The sequence below is a fragment of the Manis pentadactyla genome, chromosome 3, assembly GCF_030020395.1.
Source record: "Manis pentadactyla isolate mManPen7 chromosome 3, mManPen7.hap1, whole genome shotgun sequence".
NCBI lineage: Eukaryota > Metazoa > Chordata > Mammalia > Pholidota > Manidae > Manis > Manis pentadactyla.
The window spans coordinates 47928729-47953463 of NC_080021.1; the positions used below are offsets into that span (position 1 = coordinate 47928729).

Below are 24735 nucleotides of genomic sequence, written 5' to 3' on the forward strand. Positions count from 1 at the left end.
CCGATTGATAACCTCTTGCAAAATAGCAGTAATCTAGTCATATTCTTTGGGAGTCTTGGGACTCTTTCTCTGGCCTGGGATGTTGCAGTGATGGATTTCTGTCAGTTAGGCAGTGGCACCAGTTTGCTGCTTGTAATACTAAAGTAAAAGGTGAAGATGAGTTTTACTCAAATGTGCCAAGTGCCACTGATGGTTCTTAGACACACAGTCACTATTAAAATTCTCATTTATTATATAATTCAGCCCAACCACTCATTTTCCCCTTCACTGGTAGGAAATTTGCTGTTTCAAGTTTTCTCAAAACAAGATAGTTTTGAAAGCTGGCTTTATGTGTTACTCAATAGACACAATGTGGTAGCTATTTAGCTTTTATTTGGAGTAATAGAAAGCTTCTGGGAAGTTAGATGAACTAAGGTGAAGGTAAGAGTTAGGAATAGACTAGAAGGCAGTTTTGCTGATAATTTTTTATTATCAGCCAATATTCATTCTATCAGGTACTCTGCTCTCCTGAGAATTCTAAGAAATGCAAAATAAAGCCCCATCTCCATTAAACCCTACAAAGAAGCTATTGATTAAGGCATATACATGAAACGTATCCATGTACCTATAAAATAATTTTCCTTAATATCCCATGTTCATATATAAATGTTTTTTAGTATAGGAATAGAGTCCTAACAGCAGCATCTTGCATAGTATTTGTAAAGTATGTAAAATCTTAAAGTGAAATTGTCTTCAGAAACATATATGTCGTATGCTTTGTTTCTTTTCTCTACTTAACCATTCTCTCTTTCTGCATTTCATTGGGCCTGAATGTAACAGCCTTTGAGAGGTTAACAATTATGTCCCAAATTCCTAAGAGCTTATGATCCCTGGGGCTGCTCAGAGACGTCTATCTGTGACTGACTTAGCTACCCTTAAATGTTTTAGCCGCTTTGTCAATCAGAATGTTATTAAAGCCTGCCAGTTTACATACAGTTATTACATAATCCTCTGTTAAGCAGTTTTTATGCTACAGTCTCTGGAATTTTTCTTGACATAGGAACTCTTAATAGTTGAAAATTCCTAAAGCAAAACTTTAAACATTAGTTTACTTCTGACATAGCTGTAGACCCACCTCCATGCATGACCTGCCAACAGTGCTACTTCTTCCTTTTACAAGTCATATTTCTTTAGTCCTATTTCAGCTTTTAGTAGGTTAGCTTTTAAAGGCAACTGCTTAATCCAGACATCTGAGTAGCATGTCCACACAATGCTAAAGACCAAGAAATGGCCCAAGGATAGGTGATTCCCATTTGCACTTCTGTCTGATGCTAACCCATTTACCCTGCATGCACTTACCAAGATGGTCTGGCTCCATTTTTCCGGGACAGTGTAGTAAACGAATTAGGAAGAGACGAATGGAAAATTGGGAAGAACATTTATTGGGTGGAGGAGAGGATAACAAGGAAAGGTTTAGATAGCTGTGGTAAATGTAAAGATAATCCTGTTGGCAAATTTGGAAATGTATACAAGCTGTTCTAGAAAACCCCTAACTGCTAAATAACCATAACAGACAGAATGAAAACTTGTTTCATTCATTTCTCCATATTCCCAGCCATTTCCCTACTGGTTTCTTTCCCAGTGTTTTATATTGGAACGTGTCATGCCTTTAGACTTCCCTGGACAGTGTTGGAGTAAGCCCTGAGCACTGTGCTAACACTGACACGAATATCATATAAATTCCACGATAATCAGCATTTTTGTTTTGATGATCTATAGCTGTGCAAGCATGCAGGCTTTCATTCATTCAGGTAGAACTCTCTTAAAAGAGCCTTCAGTCTTATTCTACCTTTGTTTATTCATAGACAGTTGCTGGAGTCAGAATTCGCACAGTTGCTCTTTGGATAGAACATTCTTTTTCAAATGGAGCCCTGAAGTGTATGTTATAATGGAAAGATGGCAAATGGATTTCCTTAGACTTAGGAGGAAGGGTAATGAGAATATGTTGTGTAAATACATATCTTGTGGGAATTTGATCAGAGCCAAGAAAATATGGGCCTCTACAGTATTTTTTTGCATATATTTTCTGCATCTTGTTTGCATATGCATTTTCCTTTTCTCTGGTTATTTATCTGTATATCCAGATCTACTATATGAAATTTTATAGAGTGTGGAGCTGTCTGACAGCAGAGAGCTTTTTTTGTTTTACTGAATGTTTTGTTGGTACATATGGTCTGACATGGATGAGCAGCCACGGTGAGATTTTGGAGTCTATTAAACTGGCTCATTAAAAAGATCAATCTGTTTCTGTAATAACACTGGGAACCATCAGTCACTAAAAGAGGGAAAAACTGACACCTGAGGAGAAAACACATTTTGGTAATTTGTTCATGACATGTCATGAACAAAAGAGCGCTCTATATTTTGTTTACAACTTTGGGGGCTTACATTCTGTGACGATTGCTGATTTAATCCCCTCAGCAGTCATCACGTGTTTCAGGGATGGGTTTTGGCAAATTTAACTTCTCATCCTTAAATATGATTGTCACTGGTTATGTTTTTCCTTTTTTTAAACACTATTGTTATTTACAGAGAAATGAGTACTCTGGGGAAATCTATGAAATCTTTTTTTTTTCCTGGATGGAAAGTGAAATTTATTCTACTTCCTTTTTAAAATAGCTCTAGAGTGAGTCTCCATGAACAACTGTACTGAATTTGTAGGTCTGTAGTAGAGTATTGTAGAACCCAAATCAGAAAATTATCTTTCATTTTAAAAATATGTTTTGTTTTTTTTTAACTCAGAAATATTGGGGAAAGCAAGTAGAAAATTTTGATTTCTACTTTTGTTAATATATAAAAGTTTATTACATTAGAACTTTATTTTGTCATTCTGTGATGGGAGAAGCTAAAGAAAGGGAATATATACCATTTGTGGAGCTGGTTAAATGAAGTGACCAGAATGTAGAAACTCTAGTGTTTAAGAGCATTCTTTAAAGCTGCTCCCTGTGCTGGTCATGGAGACGCTGCGCATTCTGATGGAGTCACGAGGGAAAGGGGCTGCTCAAGACTGCAGCATGGATATAGAGTACTAAGGTCAAAAAAAAAAACTGTGGGAATTATCATTGCTGCCTTTCCTCACAGCTTTGATGATGCAGCTTTTTGTTATAATTTGTCTTTAATATCGTGTTCTCACCTGCTATGCTAATTTTCTGACTCAGAGCATCTTTCTTGCCTGAGAAGTCAAACTGAATGGTCATTGGTTTTTTATGGATAACTGCTTCAGCCCCAGCCCCCATTTCAAATTATCAATGTGAAGTATTAATCCCTTCTTCTGTGTCATTTTAATGTAACCATGCTTTAAATCATTCAGATATATAACACATCTAGACTTTTAAAAAATTAATTAATTAATTGTTTTTATTAAGGTATTATTGATATACACTCTGAAGGTTTCACATGAAAAAACAATGTGGTTACTACATTTACCCATATCATAGAGCTCTTCCTCCCCATACCCCATTGCAGTCACTATCCATCCGTGTGGTAAGATACCACTGATTCACTGTTTGCCTTCTCTGTGCTACACTGTCTTCCCCGTGACCCCCTCACACCATGTAACACATCTAGACTTTTATTTTGAAGGGCACATTGTTGCATTAATACATAGTTCCTCCTCCCATGATAATTAAGTAGTCTTTTCTAAAAAGACTTGTTTGAACTTTAGAATGGTATAATTTGTCAGCTGGGAGAGATCTTATAGATCCACCAAGCCAACCCTTTCTCTAGATGCTCAAGGAAACTAAGGCCAAAGAACTTGCCTAAAATCACAAAGCTTCTTAGTGAAGAAACCAGCCAGCATATTTCATGCCTGAAGTCTTGCAGTTGCACTAAATATGTTTTGAAATGCAGAGTTTAAATAAGAAAAGCTCAACTAAGAATTGGGGTTTATTCCCCCCTTACTTTCCCTTTTTTATTTCTTTTCTACAATTGCTCAAGTGGGAAAATGCAATAGTATAATATTCCTGGGATTTTATACATCTTTCTAATAGTAGACAACCCACAGTCAGCCAGGTTTCCTGGCTTAATGAGTAACTTTAAAAATGCTGAAGGTTGGAGGGGCAGAAGGCAGTCATTCTGAAACTACTGGTTGCATATATAAGGTTTATTATCACCGTAGACACCAACTTGGATCTAGGGCCATTTTTCCTTTCTGTAAAATTTAATAAATGAGGTTGCAGTATTTTTGTCTTTCTAAAGAGAAAAGGTAGGTACACTTCACAAGGAATTGTAGGATTAATTGACTATGCAAATAATTAAATTTTTATTGTCTACTGAATTCAATTTTCAGTGAACGTAGGAATTTATATTCATACATGCTTGTTTTGTGTTGCATCTTTTATGCATTCTCCAGTTGCACACAGTGAGTAATCAACACTGTAGAATAATTTTATTTTATTTATTTTTATTAGTCACATCAATTGTGAAGGCTTCTTGTGAGGCAGCATTGAGTTGTATTTACATGTTGGGATGGGTAGCATGGTCCTAGAGGACTTTTTGGTGTCTCTGTACTCCAGCGTCCACATGAACTTGCTTGCGTTATTTCTTGGTTGCTATCTTAGGGTCTAGCCCTGCTGAATACTCTTCATGCTTTAGCCTGTATTCTGACCACTGGTTTTTGCTCTGTTCCCTAGTTCTTCCGTGTCATAATTCTGTTCATTCCTCACAGGCTAACTCAATATCTGCTATTTGAATGAAGGCTTCCCAATTGTAAATATTATAATAATGGTTACTTAGTTTACTGAGCACTCAAGATGTGTCATGCCTTGTTCTAAATAATTTACATATGAATATATAGTAGTTCCCCCCTTGTTTTCAGGAGATGTGTTAAGACCCCCAGTCGTTGCCTGAAACAGCAGATACTACTGAACTCTTTATGTAAATTATACTATGTTCTTTCCTATACAGACATACCTATGGTACAGTTTAATTGGTAAATTAGACACAGTAAGAAATTAACAACTAAAATAAATTAGAACAATTGTGACCATATATTGTAATAAAAATAGGTGAATGTGGTCTCACTCTCAAAATATCATAATGCACTGTACATTCTGGAGTGTTCTTTGCTTCCCTCTGATCTCCTATACTGCTTTTGTATGACTGTCTTTATGTTACCTGCCAAGTTCAGGTCCTGCATGAAAGTATAGAAGTCTTAGATCTCTATACATTGTGTTCATTGGAAAAGATTTCTTGCTATCATATATATCGTGATTTTATAATTTTTTCATTCTTCCCCATTTCCTTCAGTGTTTTACTGGTTTATATAAATAGGAATTATCAGTGCACACTGGCCCCTCATGACTTAAGTGTTTCACATAAAAGAAAGTTTTAACAAAACATGTGTTTTCTTTCTCAGATAGTCACTTTACAGCCTCTGTTACTGAGGAACTGGATAAAAACAGCCTGAGGTGGGATAAAGTATAAATTAGGTTGTCTCTTAAGTGTATTTACATTTAATGTTTCCTATTAGTCCCATTCTATTGGTAGAAAACTGAAGCCAGAATGTTAATTTTCTCAAGGTCACATAACTGAGTCCTTGAGTGGTCCTCTCTGTTCTTAGGACCAGCAGACTCTGAGAGAACAGTGGTAGGTTATGTTCAGGAAAATTTCTCCTGGTAGGATATTCTCAGGTTGATTTTAAAAACAAACAAAAAATGCCTACAGGAATTCCTGAGACATGGTATACTTCCCACTAGGATTTGAGTTATTTCAGGAGTATGCCAATAGGGATAATAAAAATTACGGACAGTTTGTTAGTTTTGCCTAATACACTTCAAAAGGGCAACAAATGAAAAGGTAAATTTGGAATTAACTCAAGCAAATGAGGTGTAGACTTTAGGCATTTCTAAGAAGCAGGTAGCAATGAAGTGGTTTTAGACCTTTCTGGACATGTATCCTTGAAATGGGGTTAGTCTCATAAGTGAGTGAGTCATGGAAGCACCAGGGGAGACCTTTCATAGCTTTGTTTCTCTGGGCTGTGAATGTTTTTTAATGATTTGCTGTTAAAATATAGCTACCTTTGTGAGGTGGTGAGCTTTATTGTTTCAGTAGCTAGTGGAGTGGTGGCACCCAGACTAGGACAGTGGGGACCTGATAGAAATAATAGGACAGACTGAGGACTTAGCCCTGCTTCTTAAGACATTAAGGTCCTTATTTTAGGGGGAAAAGGCTTTTTTTTTTCTAATAATGGGTCTTTGAAGTAATAGCACTGTTCAAATGGCTGATCTGAGGATAAGTAACATGTCCAACCACTTTCATAGTTATAAGAGTTCTTCCAGTGTTGTATGTTGTTATCATTGAAGAAGGAGGGAGAAAACCACTAAGTGGAGGCGGTTTGACACAATTGGGTCAGAGATGTCTCCTTATTTAGAAACCCAACAGGGGCTATTAGAAGGTATTTTCTATTTTATTTTTGCACAAAAATCAGCTATAAATAATAAATTGTTCAAAGCAGAGACCAGAGAAGTTCTCTGTTGGCTGAAGTGGTTGACTTGGACACAGTTGGTCCAGAGGACTGTCAGTCCTGTATGTTTTGATCTGAATAACCATGATATTTAGATTTAAATGTAGAATAATTGAATTGTAGAGTTTTCAAACTAAAAGGGACCTCAGAAATCATCTAGTCCAGTGGTTTTCAAACTTGATTTTAGCAGCATACTTTTTCCTTTAAAATGAAACCTTAGGTGGAACCCCAATTTGTAAAAACCAATAAGAATAACAAGTGGGTTCCTCTGGCCTTTTAAAAATCTTCGTTGTTTGGGGGAAAAGGTCTTCATTGCTTACAGAATCCCTTAAGCACCTCAGATGGCCCAGTTTGAAAACCACTGATCTAGTCCAACCCTTTCATTTTACAGATGAGCAAACTGAGGTCCAGAGAGGTTAAGTGGCTTGCCAAAGGTCTCACAGCTAGTCGTGGAAGAGCCAGGACTAGATCTCAGGTCTCTTGATTCCCAGTCCAGTGCTCTTTCCACTACACCACACTGCCAGTAAGGTAGGTGCTGTGTTAGCATTATGTTCATAGCTATTAACAGTCTTCAGTATTTTCCAACTGACTTATGCTGGTGATATGTGTTGAATGTTGAAGTGTATTATTTAGAAATGTATAGGATATAAAAATGCAGATTACAATCACAAAAGATACACTCTCAGAAGATAAATTAATATCTAGAATATTTCCTTTGAGTCCTAAAAATTACCTTAAAACAATGCATTTAGGTGTAATGTCTGAGATATATAAGGCATTTTAGCCTGGTATCGGTGATCAATATGGATGGAGTCAGTCTATTTTAGTGCAGACACGTACTTTGATGGGAGCCACAGAGACCTCTGGCCGCCTCTCCCATGGAGACCATGCCCTGTCATTTCCAGTATCAGCCAGGCTTCTGGCTCCGGAATAGTGTACCTTTCTTCAGCATGTAGTGGGCGTCTTCCATTCGTTTCACACTGAGCTCTGTAGAGTTGCCCTCTGTTTTGTGTGTGCCTGTTCCTCCATCTCTGATCTCTTTAGCTTTCTCAGTCTGGTGTGTGGGAATTATCAATGGGGTGTACCATCAAGGGACATAGAGGATAGTTCATGGCAGAATCCTATTGCTCTAATGATTTCTATTATGGAGTCAGTTTCCACTCATATCCCTCCTGTATTATCAGACAAAAACTATCCTAGAGGCTAGGGAAAGGGTCTTAAGGCCTTATTGTTAAAGGCACGTGGAAATCTGTAGCTTCTATGACTTGGTAGAATTCTTACAGGGAAATATCCCAAGTTAAAGAGATGTTTCCACTGGTCTAAGCATAGTGTGCTCGCTTTGTATAGAGAATCAGATAGGAAGTAAAAAATGAGTTTGGGAGCTGTGAGTCCAGTTACAGTTGGATGCTGTTTGCTTATATTTTACTGAGTATATCAAGTTTGTGTCTAAGAATGGATATCATACTGAGCCTGGAAATACTTCCTTGGCCCTGTTTGTGTTTGAGAATCTAGGAGCAGTGACTAGTTAGCAGCCCTCACTTACCATATTCCTTCTGAAAGCCCAAGCTCTGTGTATCCAGTGTTGAAGGGCAAACAGGGTGTGCCTTTCTGCCCTGGGGCCCGATGACCCAGGCAGGTAACACAAGCTCTTGGGATAAGTTTCCCCAATTTTAAAATCAGGGAGTTCACCTACATTTTCCTGCTAGTCCCAGCTGGCTCTGTAGGACTGCCGAGTCATTATCTTGGTGACCAGAGGTAATGTCCAAGTCCCAAAGGTTGCACTGCTTTGTTAGTTCAATTTGATCAGTGCTTTTCAGTAGAACTTTCTACGCTGCAGTGATGGGAATGTTCTGTATCTGTGCAGTCCAATACCATAGCCACTAGCCACAGGTGGCAGTTGAGCACCTGAAATGTGGCTAGTGTTTCTGAAGAACTGAACTTTAAATTTTATTTAATTTTAAGAAGCTTAATTTAAATTTAAACAGCTTCATATAGCTGCTGTATTGGACAGCACAGCTCTTCGTTGTTCTCTGATGTGAAAGTTAGATAAAGGGGGTAGGTGTACTGTAAGAATTCCTCAAGAGAGAAGCCCTTTTACCTTGATAACTCTTCACCAAATAAAATGAGTCTTTGGGTAATTTGTTAGAAATCAAGTACTCTCTTTTGAACGAACATGTTATCTATAGAGGGAGATTGGGTTTCCTCATATTTGTTACCTAATAACCACATTGAGCTTCAACTGAGAAGACATCTGTTAGCTTGAAGAGAAGTGAACCATTTTCTCACATGTGCCGTCTTGTGATAGTTTTGGTCCAGCGTGGGTTTCAGTGAATTCCCACAGGTCTTTTGGGAAGCTGAGTTCAGAAAGTTTCTGGCCAGTAAAGAAATATTCTGTTTATATTGTAAGTTCAAATGTGAGTGTCTGAACTATGCTGGCTTCTGAGGACATTATGAAACAAACTCTTTTTCTTCCCCCCCTTAGAACCAAAGAAAATGGCTTTGACAGAGAGCCTTTGCACTCAGAACATCCAAGCAAGCGGCCGTGCACTATCAGCCCAGGCCAGCGGTACAGTCCAAATAATGGCTTGTCCTACCAGCCCAACGGCCTGCCTCACCCCACCCCACCTCCACCCCAGCATTACCGTTTGGATGATATGGCCATTGCCCACCACTACAGGGACTCCTATCGACACCCCAGCCACAGGGACCTCAGGGACAGAAACAGACCTATGGGTAAGACTGAAGGATCTGTTCACTGCTTAAGGAATTGGATGCTTGAAGACTCCATCATTACTTAGCTGAACTTGAAGCTTGAAATAAGTGATAGGGTAAAAATTCTCTTGCTTCATAATATTTCCTTTATGAGAAACTTGGTTAGTATTAACATTTTATTTAACAGCTGTGCTTTCTCTTCCTTAATTACTTAAGTTCTTTGTAGCAGGTCAATTTATTTTTGGAGGGGGGCATCTTAAATGAATACAGAACCCTCAACAAATGCCAAGTGAAGTTTTAGTTTGATTCTTTTAATGCTAGAGATTTCATATGCAATCTGCCTCAAATATTGTTAAAGGTCAATTTATTTTCTCTCATTGTGTCTTTTATTTCAGATAGTCTTGAAGTTCATTTCGATTTGTTTCAGTCTCCCTGATATTCTGTATTTGAAAAATGTGATATACTATAACGTTTCTGGCTTAAAAGATGTTCTTTGAGGAATGATTTGGTACTTTTTTTTTAACCTGAAAATGACAGTGATTAAATTTGGTATTAACAATTGTATGTCAAAGATCAGAACACCAAAGAAAGAAAGTTTGGGTAAATAATGTATTCCATTTGCCAGTGTTCATTTCCTCTTTAAATAAAACTGTTGGAAATGAAGCATTTAGGAAACAGTTGCCTTCCAAAGAACAATTGTTTGTGTGAAAGATGAGAGGGGAGATGAACAAGGTAAGTTTTAATCCACCAAGTCACTGGTTGAAGGGATGGAGTCAGAACACTGTTCCTGGGGCTCCTTTAATTCTTAGTTTTTGGTGCGTCAGGCTCTTTATAAACTGAGAGCAACAGTCAACCCTTCATTTTTTTCCCATCTCCCCAGTGCATGCCACACCCCAGCAGAACTTCCTCACCTCAGAGCTAATTGCCGACAAACTTCCCTGACACAGGCAGTCTGGTGGCCAGGATGTTGTCCACAGCCAGGGATGATGAGTCCAAGTGGAAAACCAGAACCCAGATCTGAGGACGGAGAACTCTGGGAAATGCAGCCAGCCGGTCACATGCTGCTTGAATAGTAGGGACAGTGTTGTTTAGCTACAGGCAGAGAGCCCAAAGAGCAGACCTTCATGTTAGACTTCTAACTAGGTTATTAGTAAATAAAGGCTGCCAGATGTAGGGTCTTCTTGTCTTTCTACACACAACCCTGCAAAAGTTTAGAAAGCTTTAGAAAGGGAGAGTCAGTGTGAGAGGAGAGGTGATTGAGACCCTGGTTGTAAGATAGTAAAATAGTTCTGCTTTTCCCCACAGCACTCACATCTACATTTGTAGTGTGTGTCAGACAAATGGCTAAGCAAATAATTTGCACTTTCTTAATAGCCAATCTAATGTTCTCTCAGGTAACATTTCTGAAGAGCTCTCCAAAGTGGTTATGTTGTTTCTCAGTCTGGATTAATATCTTGACCCCAAAATCAAATGTGATAACAATCCCCTTCTAAGCAAAAGCCTGGCCATTTATTTATGACTTAATGTCCCCAAAGCACGATTGCTTATTTCCAAATGGAAGTGGAGTCAAGGTCATGGTAAGACCAGTTCCAGACATCTCACTTTGTAGGTACTAGGAAATGGCCTTATTCTTTTGCAGCAAATGCTATTTCATAAAATACTAGTTCCAATGCAGTATAATCAGCAAAGAAGTAATTATACTTAGGCGCAGTATGTTTGCATCTAGTAATGAAAGATATCCTTTTATGAATTACATCAGTATCCACTGATTTTATGTGATTTTTCTTCAGACCATGTTCCTTACCTTTTAATTAGCTTATAAAACTAATAGTGCTAATCTCTATAAATATATACAACTACTTAACCATCCCTAAAGTGTGGCAGAGCTTAGTGTGTGTTAATGTAAAATAAAGACGATGTATGAGAAACTAATTATGGTGGTACATCAGGTGACCATTTTGAGAGTATAAAAATTGTCATGAAGTCATACTTAGTCTGGTTATGATTTATATATGCCTATTATATGCAGAGATATATACTCACTAAAATCCTTTAATAAAGTAACTTTACAAGCTAGTTTATAAGTAACCTTAAGGTCTTATCCTGTTTAGCTGAAATCTTCTAAAGCATAAGAACCAGTCAGTATGTCAAATTTCCCACAAATGAAAATGTGGTCTTACTGATGATGAGCTGTTTTCCCATATTATATCCCTCTGATGTTACAAACATAAATAGAAACTGTGTGGTGATGAATATTTAAGTATCTGCAATAGAAAAATTAATCAATATAAATGAGTTTTATTTTTTCTTTCAAAAGCAGCAAATGAGCCCTATATTTCTTCACCAAGTACTTGGGCTACACCATGTTTCTGATGTACTTATTTTTTTAAATGTGATGAAGCTTAGCCGTGTTCCACAAATGCTGGAATCCCTCCCATTGGCCACAGACATCCTGTTGCTTATTAATATTATTCTAGGTGTTAGAGTTCATATCATTTTTGATTCAGTATGCTGAATTTTGGGAACATTTGAGACCACTGGAGTTCTTGGTTTTTAAAAATAAATAGTAGGATGCCGCTATGGTGAAAGTCAGTGCCACATTTATATCTTCATTGCTCGGTGGTTGTTTTTTTGTGATGACTCACTACAACGTAGTGCTTTTTTCCTAAAACACAGGCAACAAATAAATCAACAAAAATTACATATTTGCAAACATTTCAACTTGCAATAGTCACAACAAACAGAGCAAGGACTAAATAATACTTTTCCCCAATGTGTTTTCTGTTATGCAAATTATTAACACATTTGCAATTTTACTTTTTTACCAATAGGTGGCATTGACAATTTTAACTTAAATTTGACAAGAATAATGCAAAGTGTTTTATATTTAGCTTCTTATTTAGTCTGAGAAAGAGCTGTCGTATATTTGTTCACTTCCATCAGCTTTAAATGAAATATTTTGTGGTTGGCTGAGAGGAGTCATGTGACTCATGTTATTTTTCTAAATCGGCTGACAGAGGTGACTTCTAACTACTCAGATTTCACAAAAAGTGGAATACAATGTCTCTCCACTTTACCACCATTTAACTCCTACATAATGCTCTCAGAGAAGGACCCTAGGCTTCTAGAAGCCCAAACCATTTCAGGCTTAATTTGCTATTCAGCATAACATCTACAAAGAATAGTTTCAGTCTTTTAAAATAGAAAATACTGCTGTAGTCCAGTGCCTTTCCTTTGTAGTATAAAATGTGTATTATTCATAACGAAATTTGGAAGAGGAGCAGTACATCTCCAGGTATCTGTGTTCAGAGCTTTCCATCCAATTTCTTAGTGAGACACATTTATTTTCTATTTTGATGAGCATCCTAACCAATTGCTCATGTTCCTTCCTATTGTTACTCACTAGTAGGCATTTCCGTGTTACTTTTTCATGGTAAAAAACATTGGTACTTGTGCTCTGGATTACAGGTTAGGATTTTCAGTTTCTTGGCTTGGAATGACAGGCTTTGTTCAAAATTATATCTGATGTTGATTTTTTTTTCATGGATGATAGTTTATTTCTTTTCTTAAATTTTTTAGTCAATTAAATATTGTAGCTTTCCTATTACACAAGCCCTTTTAATGGCCTAATTTTGTCATGTAGGTGTGTGTAATATACGTTCATTTATGTTATGCTGAAATGTAGAAACATTTTACTATGCTTCTTTGAGAAGAGCATGTCCCACCCCATATAAAACAACTTATGCTGCCTTTATTTTTAATGCAGGAAAGCCACAGTTTGAAACCACTTAATGTTTACTTGTGATTTCTTGTGTTTATTAAGAGTTAGGATATACTCATATTTTCACTTTAAGAATATGACATAGATAACTAGCTCAGGGCTTGGTGTCACTTTATTCTTCGTTTCTTCATCTGTAAAAGGAAGGGTCTGACCAGGTGACCTCTGAAATTCCTCCTAGTGCTAATATTTTATCATTCTGTGAGGAGCCTATTAGGTAATTCTGAATCTGACTATGACTCATGTCTCCATTCAAAATCGAATATATTTTCATATCATTTAGTTTGCCCACATAATCTTTGCCAAGTACCTGTGTGCATATGGATTATGTCCTGAATGCTTTAGGGTGATTCAACCTCCTCCTCTGCATTTGTAGGGTTGCATGGCACACGTCAAGAAGAAATGATTGATCACAGACTAACAGACAGAGAATGGGCAGAGGAATGGAAACATCTAGACCATGTAAGATGTTGGTAATCATATAGTTTAAAAAATGTTTTGAAAACAAGTGGAATGAGGTTATGTAATCAAATAGAAGTATGGGGATGCGTTGAAAGTATTATGTTTCCTGCTATCCTGGGAGAAAATAGTGAGTGAGTATGTTTGAAGTAAAATATAAGATTTGATTTCTAAGTTGGTATCAAAGCCACTTATGTAAGAAATGTGTAGATCACGAAAAGGAACCCTCAAAGCCAAATCAGTGGACTACTGTTTTATTGCAAAAGGTTCATTCAGTTTATACAGTAGTGGGATGAGTATTTGGAAAGGTAGCTGTGTGCCTTTAGCTGAAATCTCTTTGTCGTCACTCATATGCATGCCTCCCACGTTTTACTTATACCCCCATCTTATCTGTTGGGTCTCAATTTCAAATTTAACCTTTTAAGATAATAAGATTGAAGGTAGACTGAAGGCCTCAGCAATCAAATAGCATCCTTCATTGTCCTAAAATAGTTTGTTTCACTAGCCACCAGAGTTTTTAAGTTGTGGCGATTGATACATTCTTCCCTTTGCCCTGTGTTTCCCACATAGCTGTTGAACTGCATAATGGACATGGTAGAGAAAACAAGGCGCTCTCTCACTGTACTGAGGCGATGTCAGGAGGCAGACCGGGAGGAACTCAATTACTGGATCCGGCGGTACAGCGACGCTGAAGACTTAAAAAAGGGCGGCACTAGCAGTGGTCACTCCAGGCAGCAGAGTCCTGTGAACCCAGACCCCGTGGCATTAGGTACCTTTCCTTCAGGTGGACGTCGTGAACGGACACTTCTTATGCTACTAATGCTGATTTCAGTTTTAACTTGTCTTTTTAAAAATAAAGGATGTGCAGGGACTTAGAACAATAAACACTTTATATATCCTCAAATATGTCTTGTCTGTCTGTCAGGAAAGCAGGCAGTTTGGCTTATACAGAGGCAGTTACAAAAGCAACTCCTTTTCTAGGTTGAAGTGTTGGGCTTGTGGCAAAGCTTCATGCTGGACTAGAATTTCATAGGCATCCCTAAAACACATATGCATATGTGCTCCCTTCATAATGCAACTGTGGATCCTGCCTCTAATCTGCAAAAAGCAAAATCTCAGGGTGTGGGACCCAGGCTTTCTGTTTGTAGCCAACTCTGCAGAATTCTCTGCTGCACACCCACATTTGTGAGCCCTGCACACAGGGATGTGTGTTGCCTGATTTTTAATTGAACACACAGTCTCTAAGGCAGTCTTGCTTCGTAGCTGTATTTTATATTTAAAAAAAAAACACCTTTAACTCCAGACTCCTCCAGGAAGAGACCTAATGGCTGTGCAGTTTGCCCACAGCCACTTGCAAATTAGCAAGAAAGATGTAGCTGTCTTCCGAGACTTGACCTTAACTCAGATTGTTTAAAGTTTTATTAATTCTAGGTATATACAGGACTGTTAGAAATTGAATGCTAACATGTAGCCACATTAGCATTGCTATTTGGGGATTGTTGGTTATAAATAAAACATAATTGCCAATATATGGAAAGAAATCTTGAACCTGAGAACATTTTTGAGTGGCCTGTAAATTTTTGCCTAAATTAATACTGAGGTATCATCATTGACATCACTGGCCATTACATGTGTATACCCTCTGAGTAAGTGTATACCCTCCAAGTTGTTATCAAAGCCACTTATGTAAGAGTCTACTTTTACTCCCTCTACTTCCATTCTCTTAGTAGAGGTGGATTTCTGTAGGTCCCTGATCTCACCTCATTTTCTTATTTAGCTCCCACCTGACTGCTAACTCAGGATAGGGTCTGGTCTGCTCTGTAAAACAAAACTAATCATACATGTACAGATTAAGCTCATAACTTTGGCCTCATTTTCACCATGGCTGATTATCAAAATTTTAAAGCTTGAAGTATAGTATCTGGCTATTGATCATATTATCTTTTTTATTAAAATTATTCCTATCTAATGAAGTTTGCTTTGTACTTAGGTTTGTGGATTCCTGCTAATCCCTGAATGCTGAATGTCTTAACAAAATAAGTATTAAATACAGGAAGATTCTAAGTCAATTTACCCAACAGACATTAATCGAAAGCATGCTTTAAACACATGTGTATTTGTTAGGATACATCAAGGCAAGCAATGAAAATAGGTTTAAATTTAATTTGAACTGACAGTGGTCCAAATAAAACTATTTAGAGCAGAGTAAAATAAACATTTGTTTCTTCCTTATTGTGAACGCAAGTTGGTCATTCATGACAAATCTGTAAGGATAAATAATAGGAATATTTGTAATCATCCAGTGTAAGCAAAAATTGGTAGCTTTAAACTAAATAAAACTTTGGGAGTAAAATTGTCTCATTTAGCCTGCTCTATTGAACAAATGCTTTGAGTCAGTATTTATTTATTGAGTGTTTACTACATACCAGGCATCATGCTGGGCACCATTATAGAGGAAAAAGATTCTTTATTCTCTCCCATGAGGAACTTTTGATCTATTATAGGAAATAGTCAAGGCCACAGATGGTGGTGTGGCACCAGGTGGCCACTTTAGTTCAGTCCCCTGAACTGACAGGCACTGATAGGACTTTATACCTAAGTGAGTTATTTTCAGCTCACAGAACTCAGGACACCTCACTTATTATAGGCACCACTGTTGCACATGCGTTCTGGCAACACAGATGCATATTATTCTCAAGGAATATAAGTTTAGTTTCCCTTTTATGTAACCAAAAGAATAAAGTTGGTTTTAAAAGCTTCTTTACTTTCAGTGATGCTTAATGAATTCATGTTTTTGTAAAAATGAGAGGTTGCTTCAGCTTTAAGCTTTTAGAGTTTGTATTATTCAAATGCTACACGTATTTCAGCTCTTTGCTTGGACTCTGTTAAAACAGTCATGTTCTTTAGCGACCCAGAACCCTAAATTGCTTTTTAAGAAACTACCACAACTTCAGAGGGAACTTGTCAAGAGCCATATGATACACAAGTTTTAGCATCCAGCAGTTACTTCATTATGCATCCTCGCTAGTCTTCAAGGCTTTGAGTTCCATTTTGTGTGACTGTAAATAAGAGGATGGGTGGTTTGTAATCATGGACTACAGTCATTTATTTTAAATGCTACGGTTCTCTCCTGGGTTTTGGAGTTGAATGTATTGATGTATAATGAAAGGATTGGAGGTGATAAGCTGACTAATTTATTTTCTGCCTCTGGAAAATGTGGAGTGGGGTGTATGTGTAAAGATAGAGCTATGGCTATTTCTGTATGTTTATGTACATGAATCTCTGTATCCTACAGTTACGTCACATGTGTTTCTTTTAGCTTGATTCTCTCAATTCTTAAGCTGCTGTCTGGTCACAGATGAGACCTTCAGAATAACATAGAAGATATCTTTAGTTCAAAATACTGCCCTAGTTACATGCTTGGCCTGGAAACACTGGCAGTGTTTAGTCATACACACATTCTTAGCATTTTAAAATTGTACTTGGGGACTGCGCAGAGGAGAATCCATGACTTCCATGTTGTGTTTGTGAAATGAATCCCATTCTCCCTTCTGAAGTACACCTGTAGTATTTATTCAGTGTGAGGGATTAGTAAGGTAACATGATTAATCTATTACTATTGAATTTTGGGGAGTTTTCCCCAGATAACTAAAGACTATTTTGAATAACCTCTTAAATAATTTTAAAATTGAGTACATGCTGAGCCCATAATGTTATTTCCATTCTTTAAGTCAAATATTTAAAGTTTGGTATCTTGAAGGGATCTTGGAAATAGTAGGTTTTTCCTTGAAATAATAGGTTTTTATTATTTTTATTATTATTTACTTCTCAGGAAAATTCCAAAGATCCAACTCTAACAAAATTAGAAAGCTGATTTTTTTAAACAGTTGTCTCTATTTTTAGAGTAAGACTTGTTCTTTATACATTTAAGTTTTGTTATGTTGTGCACCTCACTGAAGAGCACGTTAATGCCGCCAGAACTGGCGGATTTGATTGCCGAAGCAGAATTGCTTTTATCCGTGTAGGTGGGTAGGTAGCTACTGGTTAGTACTTCAGGTGCTCTCTGAGCAGTTACCTGGGTCCCTGTGGTTCTGCTTTTCTCTTTTGCCTTCATTTTCTTTTTCTGTCAGTATGCTGTTGACATCACTCCTTGGCTCCTGACATTTTATTTCCATTAAATTACTTTCTTTTTACTGCCTTTTGACTATTCTAGAATCTTTCTACAGTTCATCTCATATATGTGGGCCCTCCCTCTACAGCATTAGAGTTATAAGAACTACCTAATGATGGATTTAAGACTAATGTCAGACTGAGGCATGAATCTCTGAAATAGTAGTGCGTTGTTCCCTGTGTTTTGTGAATGTTTGAGTATTGTGATGAGAGTATAAAATTTAGAAAATACCTTCATGTATGTTTTGGTAAGGGTTTAACACTTGCCAGGAAGAAAAATATCAGAAAGAGGGGTGTTTTTTTGTTTGTTTATTTTAAATGCAATAGAAAGTCAAGCTGATCATTCATAAAAAGTTTAGGAATTCAGAAGTTTATTGAACTAATGCCTCTAGTAGACTGGTAGAGGAATTAGTATTTTAAAATTCCTCTGCCTGGCAAGATTTTATGAATGTCATCTAATTTGAACTACAGAATTTCTGATTACTTTCTAAAACCTCAGGATATCTAGCATGAAGGTTAAAATTACAGGTACTGAGTAAATTGCCTGTATTTGAACCCCCGGTTCCTTTCCTTACTAGTATTTTTACCTTCAGCAAGTGATGCTCTGTGCCTATTCCCTCACCTATGAAATGGAGATGGTAATAATACATACTTAATAGGTATTTCTGTATTAAATGAGTTAAAGGGACAGTGCCTGACACATAGTAGATAGGGTATAAGTAATAGCTATTGTTATTTCTAACATACATTCTCAAAAGAAACTTTAAATAATAATGGTACATAAAGCTAGCATTTTGCTTGACATCCAAGATTACAAAATTAGAGTAGATTCTTAGCTATATTTTTATTCTGGAAATATTTCTAAGGAATAATTTTTAGGTAGCTACTTTAATATGCAGAGAAACTAGAATAGGGAAATTCTGTCTTAAACTCAGTAAGTCTATCGAATCTGTGCCCTTAATTCATAATACAAGGCTATAGAAAAATAGTTCACTCCCAACCAAGAAATAAATTATGTCTCACTATCAGGTTGTTAAAACAAGTTATTCAAAATATATCTGCATGAAAAAGTTTGGAGTTTTATGCACTTGTATTTTTCAAGACCATTCAGCCAAGCTCTTAATGTGTTTAAATATATTGGGTTTAAGAAGATGTGACTATTAGTTAAATATGTCCATCTTTTAAAAAACAAGAAAAGACGAACACCTCCTGGAGCATCGGGTATTTTTATTGTTAATATAGGAAGTCTTACAGCAGTTGCTGGCTTCTGGGTTGGATTTGGGCTTGTGAAACATAATACTGAAATTTCTGAATTTATTATCCTTAAAAACAAAAACAAGTAACATTTGTAAAATATGGACTCACTTAACCTTTCCTTTCTTTTGGTGGTTTTTGTAATAGATATTTTCATGATCATAGCCTCATTCTGCCCACTACAGGATGAAGGCCATACCTAGGTGCTGCCAAGCTTTGAGCATTGCTGTCCTTGGTCAGATGAGGTCACATTGTTCTTCAAAGGCTCTCAGCTCATCCCTTCATGTGTATTGATGGCGGCCCTTGCTGTATCTAGTATCCAATGGTCTCCATTCTGTCGTAAGTGTAGCGCATCAACATCGTAGATTGCTCCTTCTGTTCCTTCACATTTCTTATAACATTTCCCTCATTTTGACTTGATGTCCTCTCTTCATAGGTGTGTGTTATCTTCCAGAGGCTCCCCTCCTCCTCGTCTTCCGCCCCCTCACAGTTTGTATCCTCAGCATAATTTAGAAGGACTTTGCTATAATTTCTCTATCCTACAGTAGTTACATATGTATAGATTTCACATTTTCAACCATCTCATGTAGGCTCTTCTGTCTTTGTTTCTGTGACTACATTTTAGTGTAACTATCCACTTTATAGCAAAGGATATTTTATAGGTGGTCAAGGTTTAATGGTTAAAATTACCTTCTTTAGAACCAAAGCCTTAGAAATAGAGGTTTATCTAGATTAGCCAATATTCTACAGTAAGAAAGTCCTAGGAGAAAAGTTGTCTCTTGTTCTAATATTGATCAACTTAAAGATTTTTTTTTAACTCAATTTTGCTAATACATCTATTAGTGATCATTCCTTTGGTAGACTTGATGTCTAGACAGGATGTCACAGTAATGTAGAAATGAAGAGGATATTATAAAACAGGTATATGTATGTATATTTTACAACTGTTGTTTGCCTTTAGATTCTGTTTCTATTTTGAAAAAAAAAGTTAGGAAGGACAGAAGTAAGAAAACTTTTTTTGCTTGGTTGGTTCTGGTATTTCTATCTGGTTTCTAGGTTAGATGGAGTGTGAGTCTATGTGGGCACAGCAATGTGTCGAGAATTTGAGGGAGGTGTAGTCAAGGTGGAATACTATGTAACTTCTGGTGTTGTTTGTGGACTGTCAAGCTCTCCACATGGCAAGATGGGAGCACTGTTGAGCCCACCTTCATTATCTTTGAGTAAATTTGGATATAAACATTGATGAGGTTAAAATAAAATTTATGAAAAGATCATCGAAGTAATTTGTGGACTTTCCACCAAGGAATAAGACAGTGAATTGCTAGCTATAGAAATAACATCAATCTCCAAGTGACATATACTTGGGGAATTAAAAGTTACTGCTGTATATTGTTTAATCCAACCTGTTCAATGGTTTTGCTTTCTTTAAAGTTTTACGCAATGTGGATTTAAGTGTTGGGAGAAAAAAGAAACTTTAAGGTGTTTTTTTTTTTTAACCTTAGTTATGTGGAAATAAGTATATATCCATTCTCAAAGGACAACCTACTGAATAACAACAGTGATAATAATAATAATGAGGGTAATAGCATCTGAAGTCTAGTGAGTGTTCAGGATGTGCCATGCTGAGCCTGTAACAGGAAGTACCTCAATTCAGTCCTCACAGAGTGCTCCGCAGTAGGGTGGCACTGTCCCTGTTCTACAGATATGGTGACAGGCCTGGAGAAACTAGCTTGCCCAGTGTCACCCAGCTAGTAGGTGGCAAGCCAAGATCCAGCTACCCTCGCTGGACTCGAGGACTAACTCTTCTGTCTGTGTTGCCTGGGGCTGGTTCTCAGTATCTTTCATGCATGAACTTGGATAACTTAGCATCACCTTTCCTATTGCCTATAGTAATGAGTCGCCATTTATTTTTTTAAAAATTGGTATAAACTTACTGGTCTCTCCATTTTATATTTGGAATACTTTTAGATTAACATAATACATGAAAAACTTTTTTTTTTTTTTTTTGCTGCTTTGGGGAAGGCATGTTTTTGTTTTTTTTCTGTCTTTGTACTTTACAAATCTATACTCGTCCATTAGGTTACACTTATACCAAAGTCTTTTCCTAAAAATTTGTTTTTGAAAGTAGTTGTAAGCAAATCTCTTTTTCAGTGTGTTATATGGCTAAATGTGAACTTGATTGCACTTTCTTCTTCTGGGAATAGTTATAGTGGTGAAGTTTATCTTGACAAATCTAATTAGCCGTATCATAGTTCCCTGAAGTTGGTTGTACGCACCAGTTTTTAGCTGTTTTTCAAATGAAAGTTACTTAAATAAAAACATTTGGTTTTCAGCCCTTTATAGAAATGAATGTGCTGATGAGAATGCATAGGTATTTCCAGCCCATCCAGTTATCAAACAGTCATGAAATTAACAATGTAAACTTTTAAAAATAAACATTTTATACTTGGAACACTTTTAGATTTAAAGAACATTGCAAAGATAGTACAGAGAGTTTCCATACACCTTTCACAAAGCTATAATAAACTTCTGATAATTCAGAATAGTTGGGAAAATTTTGTGTTCTGACCAGCTGATAATGTATGTATCCTAGAAAGATTGAAAACATTCAGATTTATCTAAGGGATTCAAATGTACAGTGATACATACTTCGCTAAATTGATTGTGCTTTTTCTCTATTTTCAATATTCTGTAGCTCTATAAAATACAGAAAACTGGACTGAATTTCTTCTGACTTTCAACGTACTATTAAAGTATTGTTTTAAAAAATCAGTCTGCTACTTGACATTTCTTATAATATAGAGGAAATTTCAGTTACTTGAAATTTATCATAAGTTTGAATGTATTGTTAGATTTATAAAAGCTGAAGTGATTTTTTCTTTCCCAAAAATGTCTAAATACATATATTTTCGTAGAAAATCCAGTAGGGATGACATGTAGGGTGTATTTTAGGTATAGAAGACCATATACACTAAGTTCATTTTCATGTGTATTTAAAAAAATACAGAAGTTTTCATGTCATTTCCATGAACATCTTATTTTTAGGTCAGCATTCCTACAACTTTATTTTGATCTGTTCTCTCAAACTTTTAAAATTTGACAAGCATAATAAGCACAGCATTTCATTTTAAGTGCAAGTTCATTTTCTATTTTGGAAAGCGTGTACTAATTCTGTTTCATTAACCGAATTATCTGTGAATCCATTCTAATGATTTTGTCTTGCTTCTGCCCACATCAAATCCATATGATCTAATTTGTGTGAAAAATTTTAATGCGCATTGAAATTTCAAAGAAGTAACTAAGTGTGAGAACTGGTTAGCCATGGAGGAAGGCTCACTATTTATTGCAAGGTGGTAGAATCAGAGCTATATGAAACTTATATTATCCTAATGTTTGCTTCTTTAACTACCAATTTTACTCTTGACAAGAAAACTACCAAATACAGTTTATTTTATTTAACAAAATAAAATATACCCATAGAAATTCCCATAATGAGGGAGTGTTGAGTACAGTGTTCCCAGACATCATATGACACAATGAAATCGTTCAAGTTGTGTCAGCTTTGAGCATACAAGGCATTTGGACCAGTGACCTGTTTTCCTTGAGCCCTGATGACTGGCCTTGCTATTGCTGTTTGTTTTCTAGAAGTGAACTGCTTAGCCTTTTAAAATTACATTTCTGTAGAGAAGCCAAGAGCATGGGCATTGCTTACGTCGACTCTTGAGTAATGACAGAACAGTGCTTATGTGTTTTCCTCCCCTCTCTGCCCGCTTTGTATCCTTTTCATAGATGCACATCGGGAATTCCTTCACAGGCCTGCTTCTGGATATGTGCCAGAGGAGATCTGGAAGAAAGCTGGTAAGAATTGTTTAAAAACATGAGTTTAGTGTTCTGGCAGCTGTGTGCAGTTGTTAATGCAGTGATGTGAAGAATGACAAGAAAGGACTTTCTTGCTAACAGCAACAAAACAACAACCCCCCCAACCCCAACAAAATTTTAAAATCCTGATTAATATTCTTAAACCAGGCCTGGTTAGAACTTGAAACAGTTTCTAGTAGCATCTGCTAGTGCTACTGTAATTGAGAGTCTAGCAGGATTTCTGTTGCAAACCCTATTTTTCAGGGGCCATAATGGTTTCAGGCTGAAATTTGGCATAAGAGATCTTTGCTTGCATGCAGTTTTTCCATCATTAGAAAAAAAGCAGTGTTTTAGAGATTAAATTGCATACTTTACCCTTTTCTCCTGAAATTTTTTTATTGAAATGTAATTGGCATCTATCTCCTGAATTCTTAAAAAAAAAAAATCACATCAAATCTAGTTGACGGGTGAAGCTCCCAGAGATTTTAGTTGCAATCTTTTGTTTTTAATTGACCTTCAGTGCTAATTAATATTCAGTGATAAGGGCTGCATTATTTTTTAAGTTGAACGACAAGGTTGCATTCCATTTTTCCTTCCTGTGTACACTTGTCCAATTTTCATTGAAATACTGCTCTACATTTTGAGGTAGATGTAAGTTCTGATGACCCACTGACTGATGGGCCATAAAGAAGTTCAGAATTGACAGAATCTTAGTGGAATGCCAGCACTATAAAAGTTGACCGAACACCTTTTACAAACCAACTTAGGAGATAAAGCATAAACCTGTCTCAAGAGTTAAAGATGACACACACAGACTGTGGTTTTGAGCTGCTATAACTCCAACCGCCAATATAGTTGGTCTGAATTGAGAACTGGAAAACGCCATTTCTACACATGGTCAGATGGGCATAGGGCTGGGAACCCTAATTAATCAAGGATAGTAAGAGTCAAAGGAAAAGGGGTTTTGTTCCCTACAAAAGATTTCTCTTTGGGTTTTGATTTGACCCAGCTGTGTCTGTAGTTCATGCAGCTTGCTAACTCTTAGTTCACTTGGCTCTTATCAAAGTGTTTTTATAGATTTTTTTCTAAGAAATACTTGTTTTTATAAAAGTGATAAGGAGTTTCAAAGTCTGATAGTATGCTAGGCTTGGTAATTTAATTGATGATAACCAGAAAGCTCTCTTGCATGCCCAATATATAAATCAGATAGATCCATTCAGCTTAAATGTTAAATATAAAAGTTGCTCAGCTCCATAGTCCACCAGATTTATAACATCACTTCTAAGATTTTCTATGTGGGTAGTAGTCATGGGACACTCCTAAGCTGTTAAAATGTGCTGGATGCTACCTACCTATCTGGAAAAAGAATTGCTACGTCTTCCTTCTGACCATTTTTCTTCCTCATTTTTAAGTTGTCAGTGCAACTTAGACCAATAAGAGGTACAAAGAACTGCTGTTTTGGACAGTAGAAGAGTGACTTCTTATGTTGAGAGTTTTCCTCCGCATTTCCCTTATTTATGTGTATTTAAGTTAAATCCTTGGTAGTTCATAAAGAAAAATTGACAGTAAAGTCTTATGTAACCCAAATTCCTTCTGTGCTATTATCTGCTCAAGTCTTTGTTTGACTGCTATTAAGTGAGAGCAGATTTTTCTGAATATACCACCACTGTTGGAAAGTCAACTGAATAGCTATGCACAAAGGAAGTCCTACTCTAAGTGGTAAGCAATTGGAAGCAGATTTAAAACTGCACTATGTACTTTCCACTTAATCAGCTGTTCTTTTTTTTTTAACTTGATGTGTTGTAATCTATTGAGTCCACTATTATTTTTCTTCACTGTCTGTTTTGTGGGATTCTGAAGCCAGTTCTGGGTATACATGACATTGTGGGGACTTTGAGAGTAGAGAAAGAGTAATACTTATTTATTTTGTGTCCATGTAACTCTGAGAAGGGTTAAACCTTATCAAGCACATGTTTGGGGTATTTTGTAGATGTGCCCGTCA

General features: G+C 36.7%; 1 protein-coding gene across 1 annotated transcript in view; it reads left to right on the forward strand.

The window, feature by feature from the left end:
- Window positions 1–24735, forward strand: part of RUNX1T1 (RUNX1 partner transcriptional co-repressor 1) — a 130571-nt gene that overhangs the window by 85837 nt on the left and 19999 nt on the right. The window contains 4 exon segments of the mRNA XM_036932850.2: window positions 8985–9235; window positions 13369–13454; window positions 14022–14220; window positions 22665–22733. Coding sequence (XP_036788745.2) covers window positions 8985–9235; window positions 13369–13454; window positions 14022–14220; window positions 22665–22733 — 605 coding nt within the window.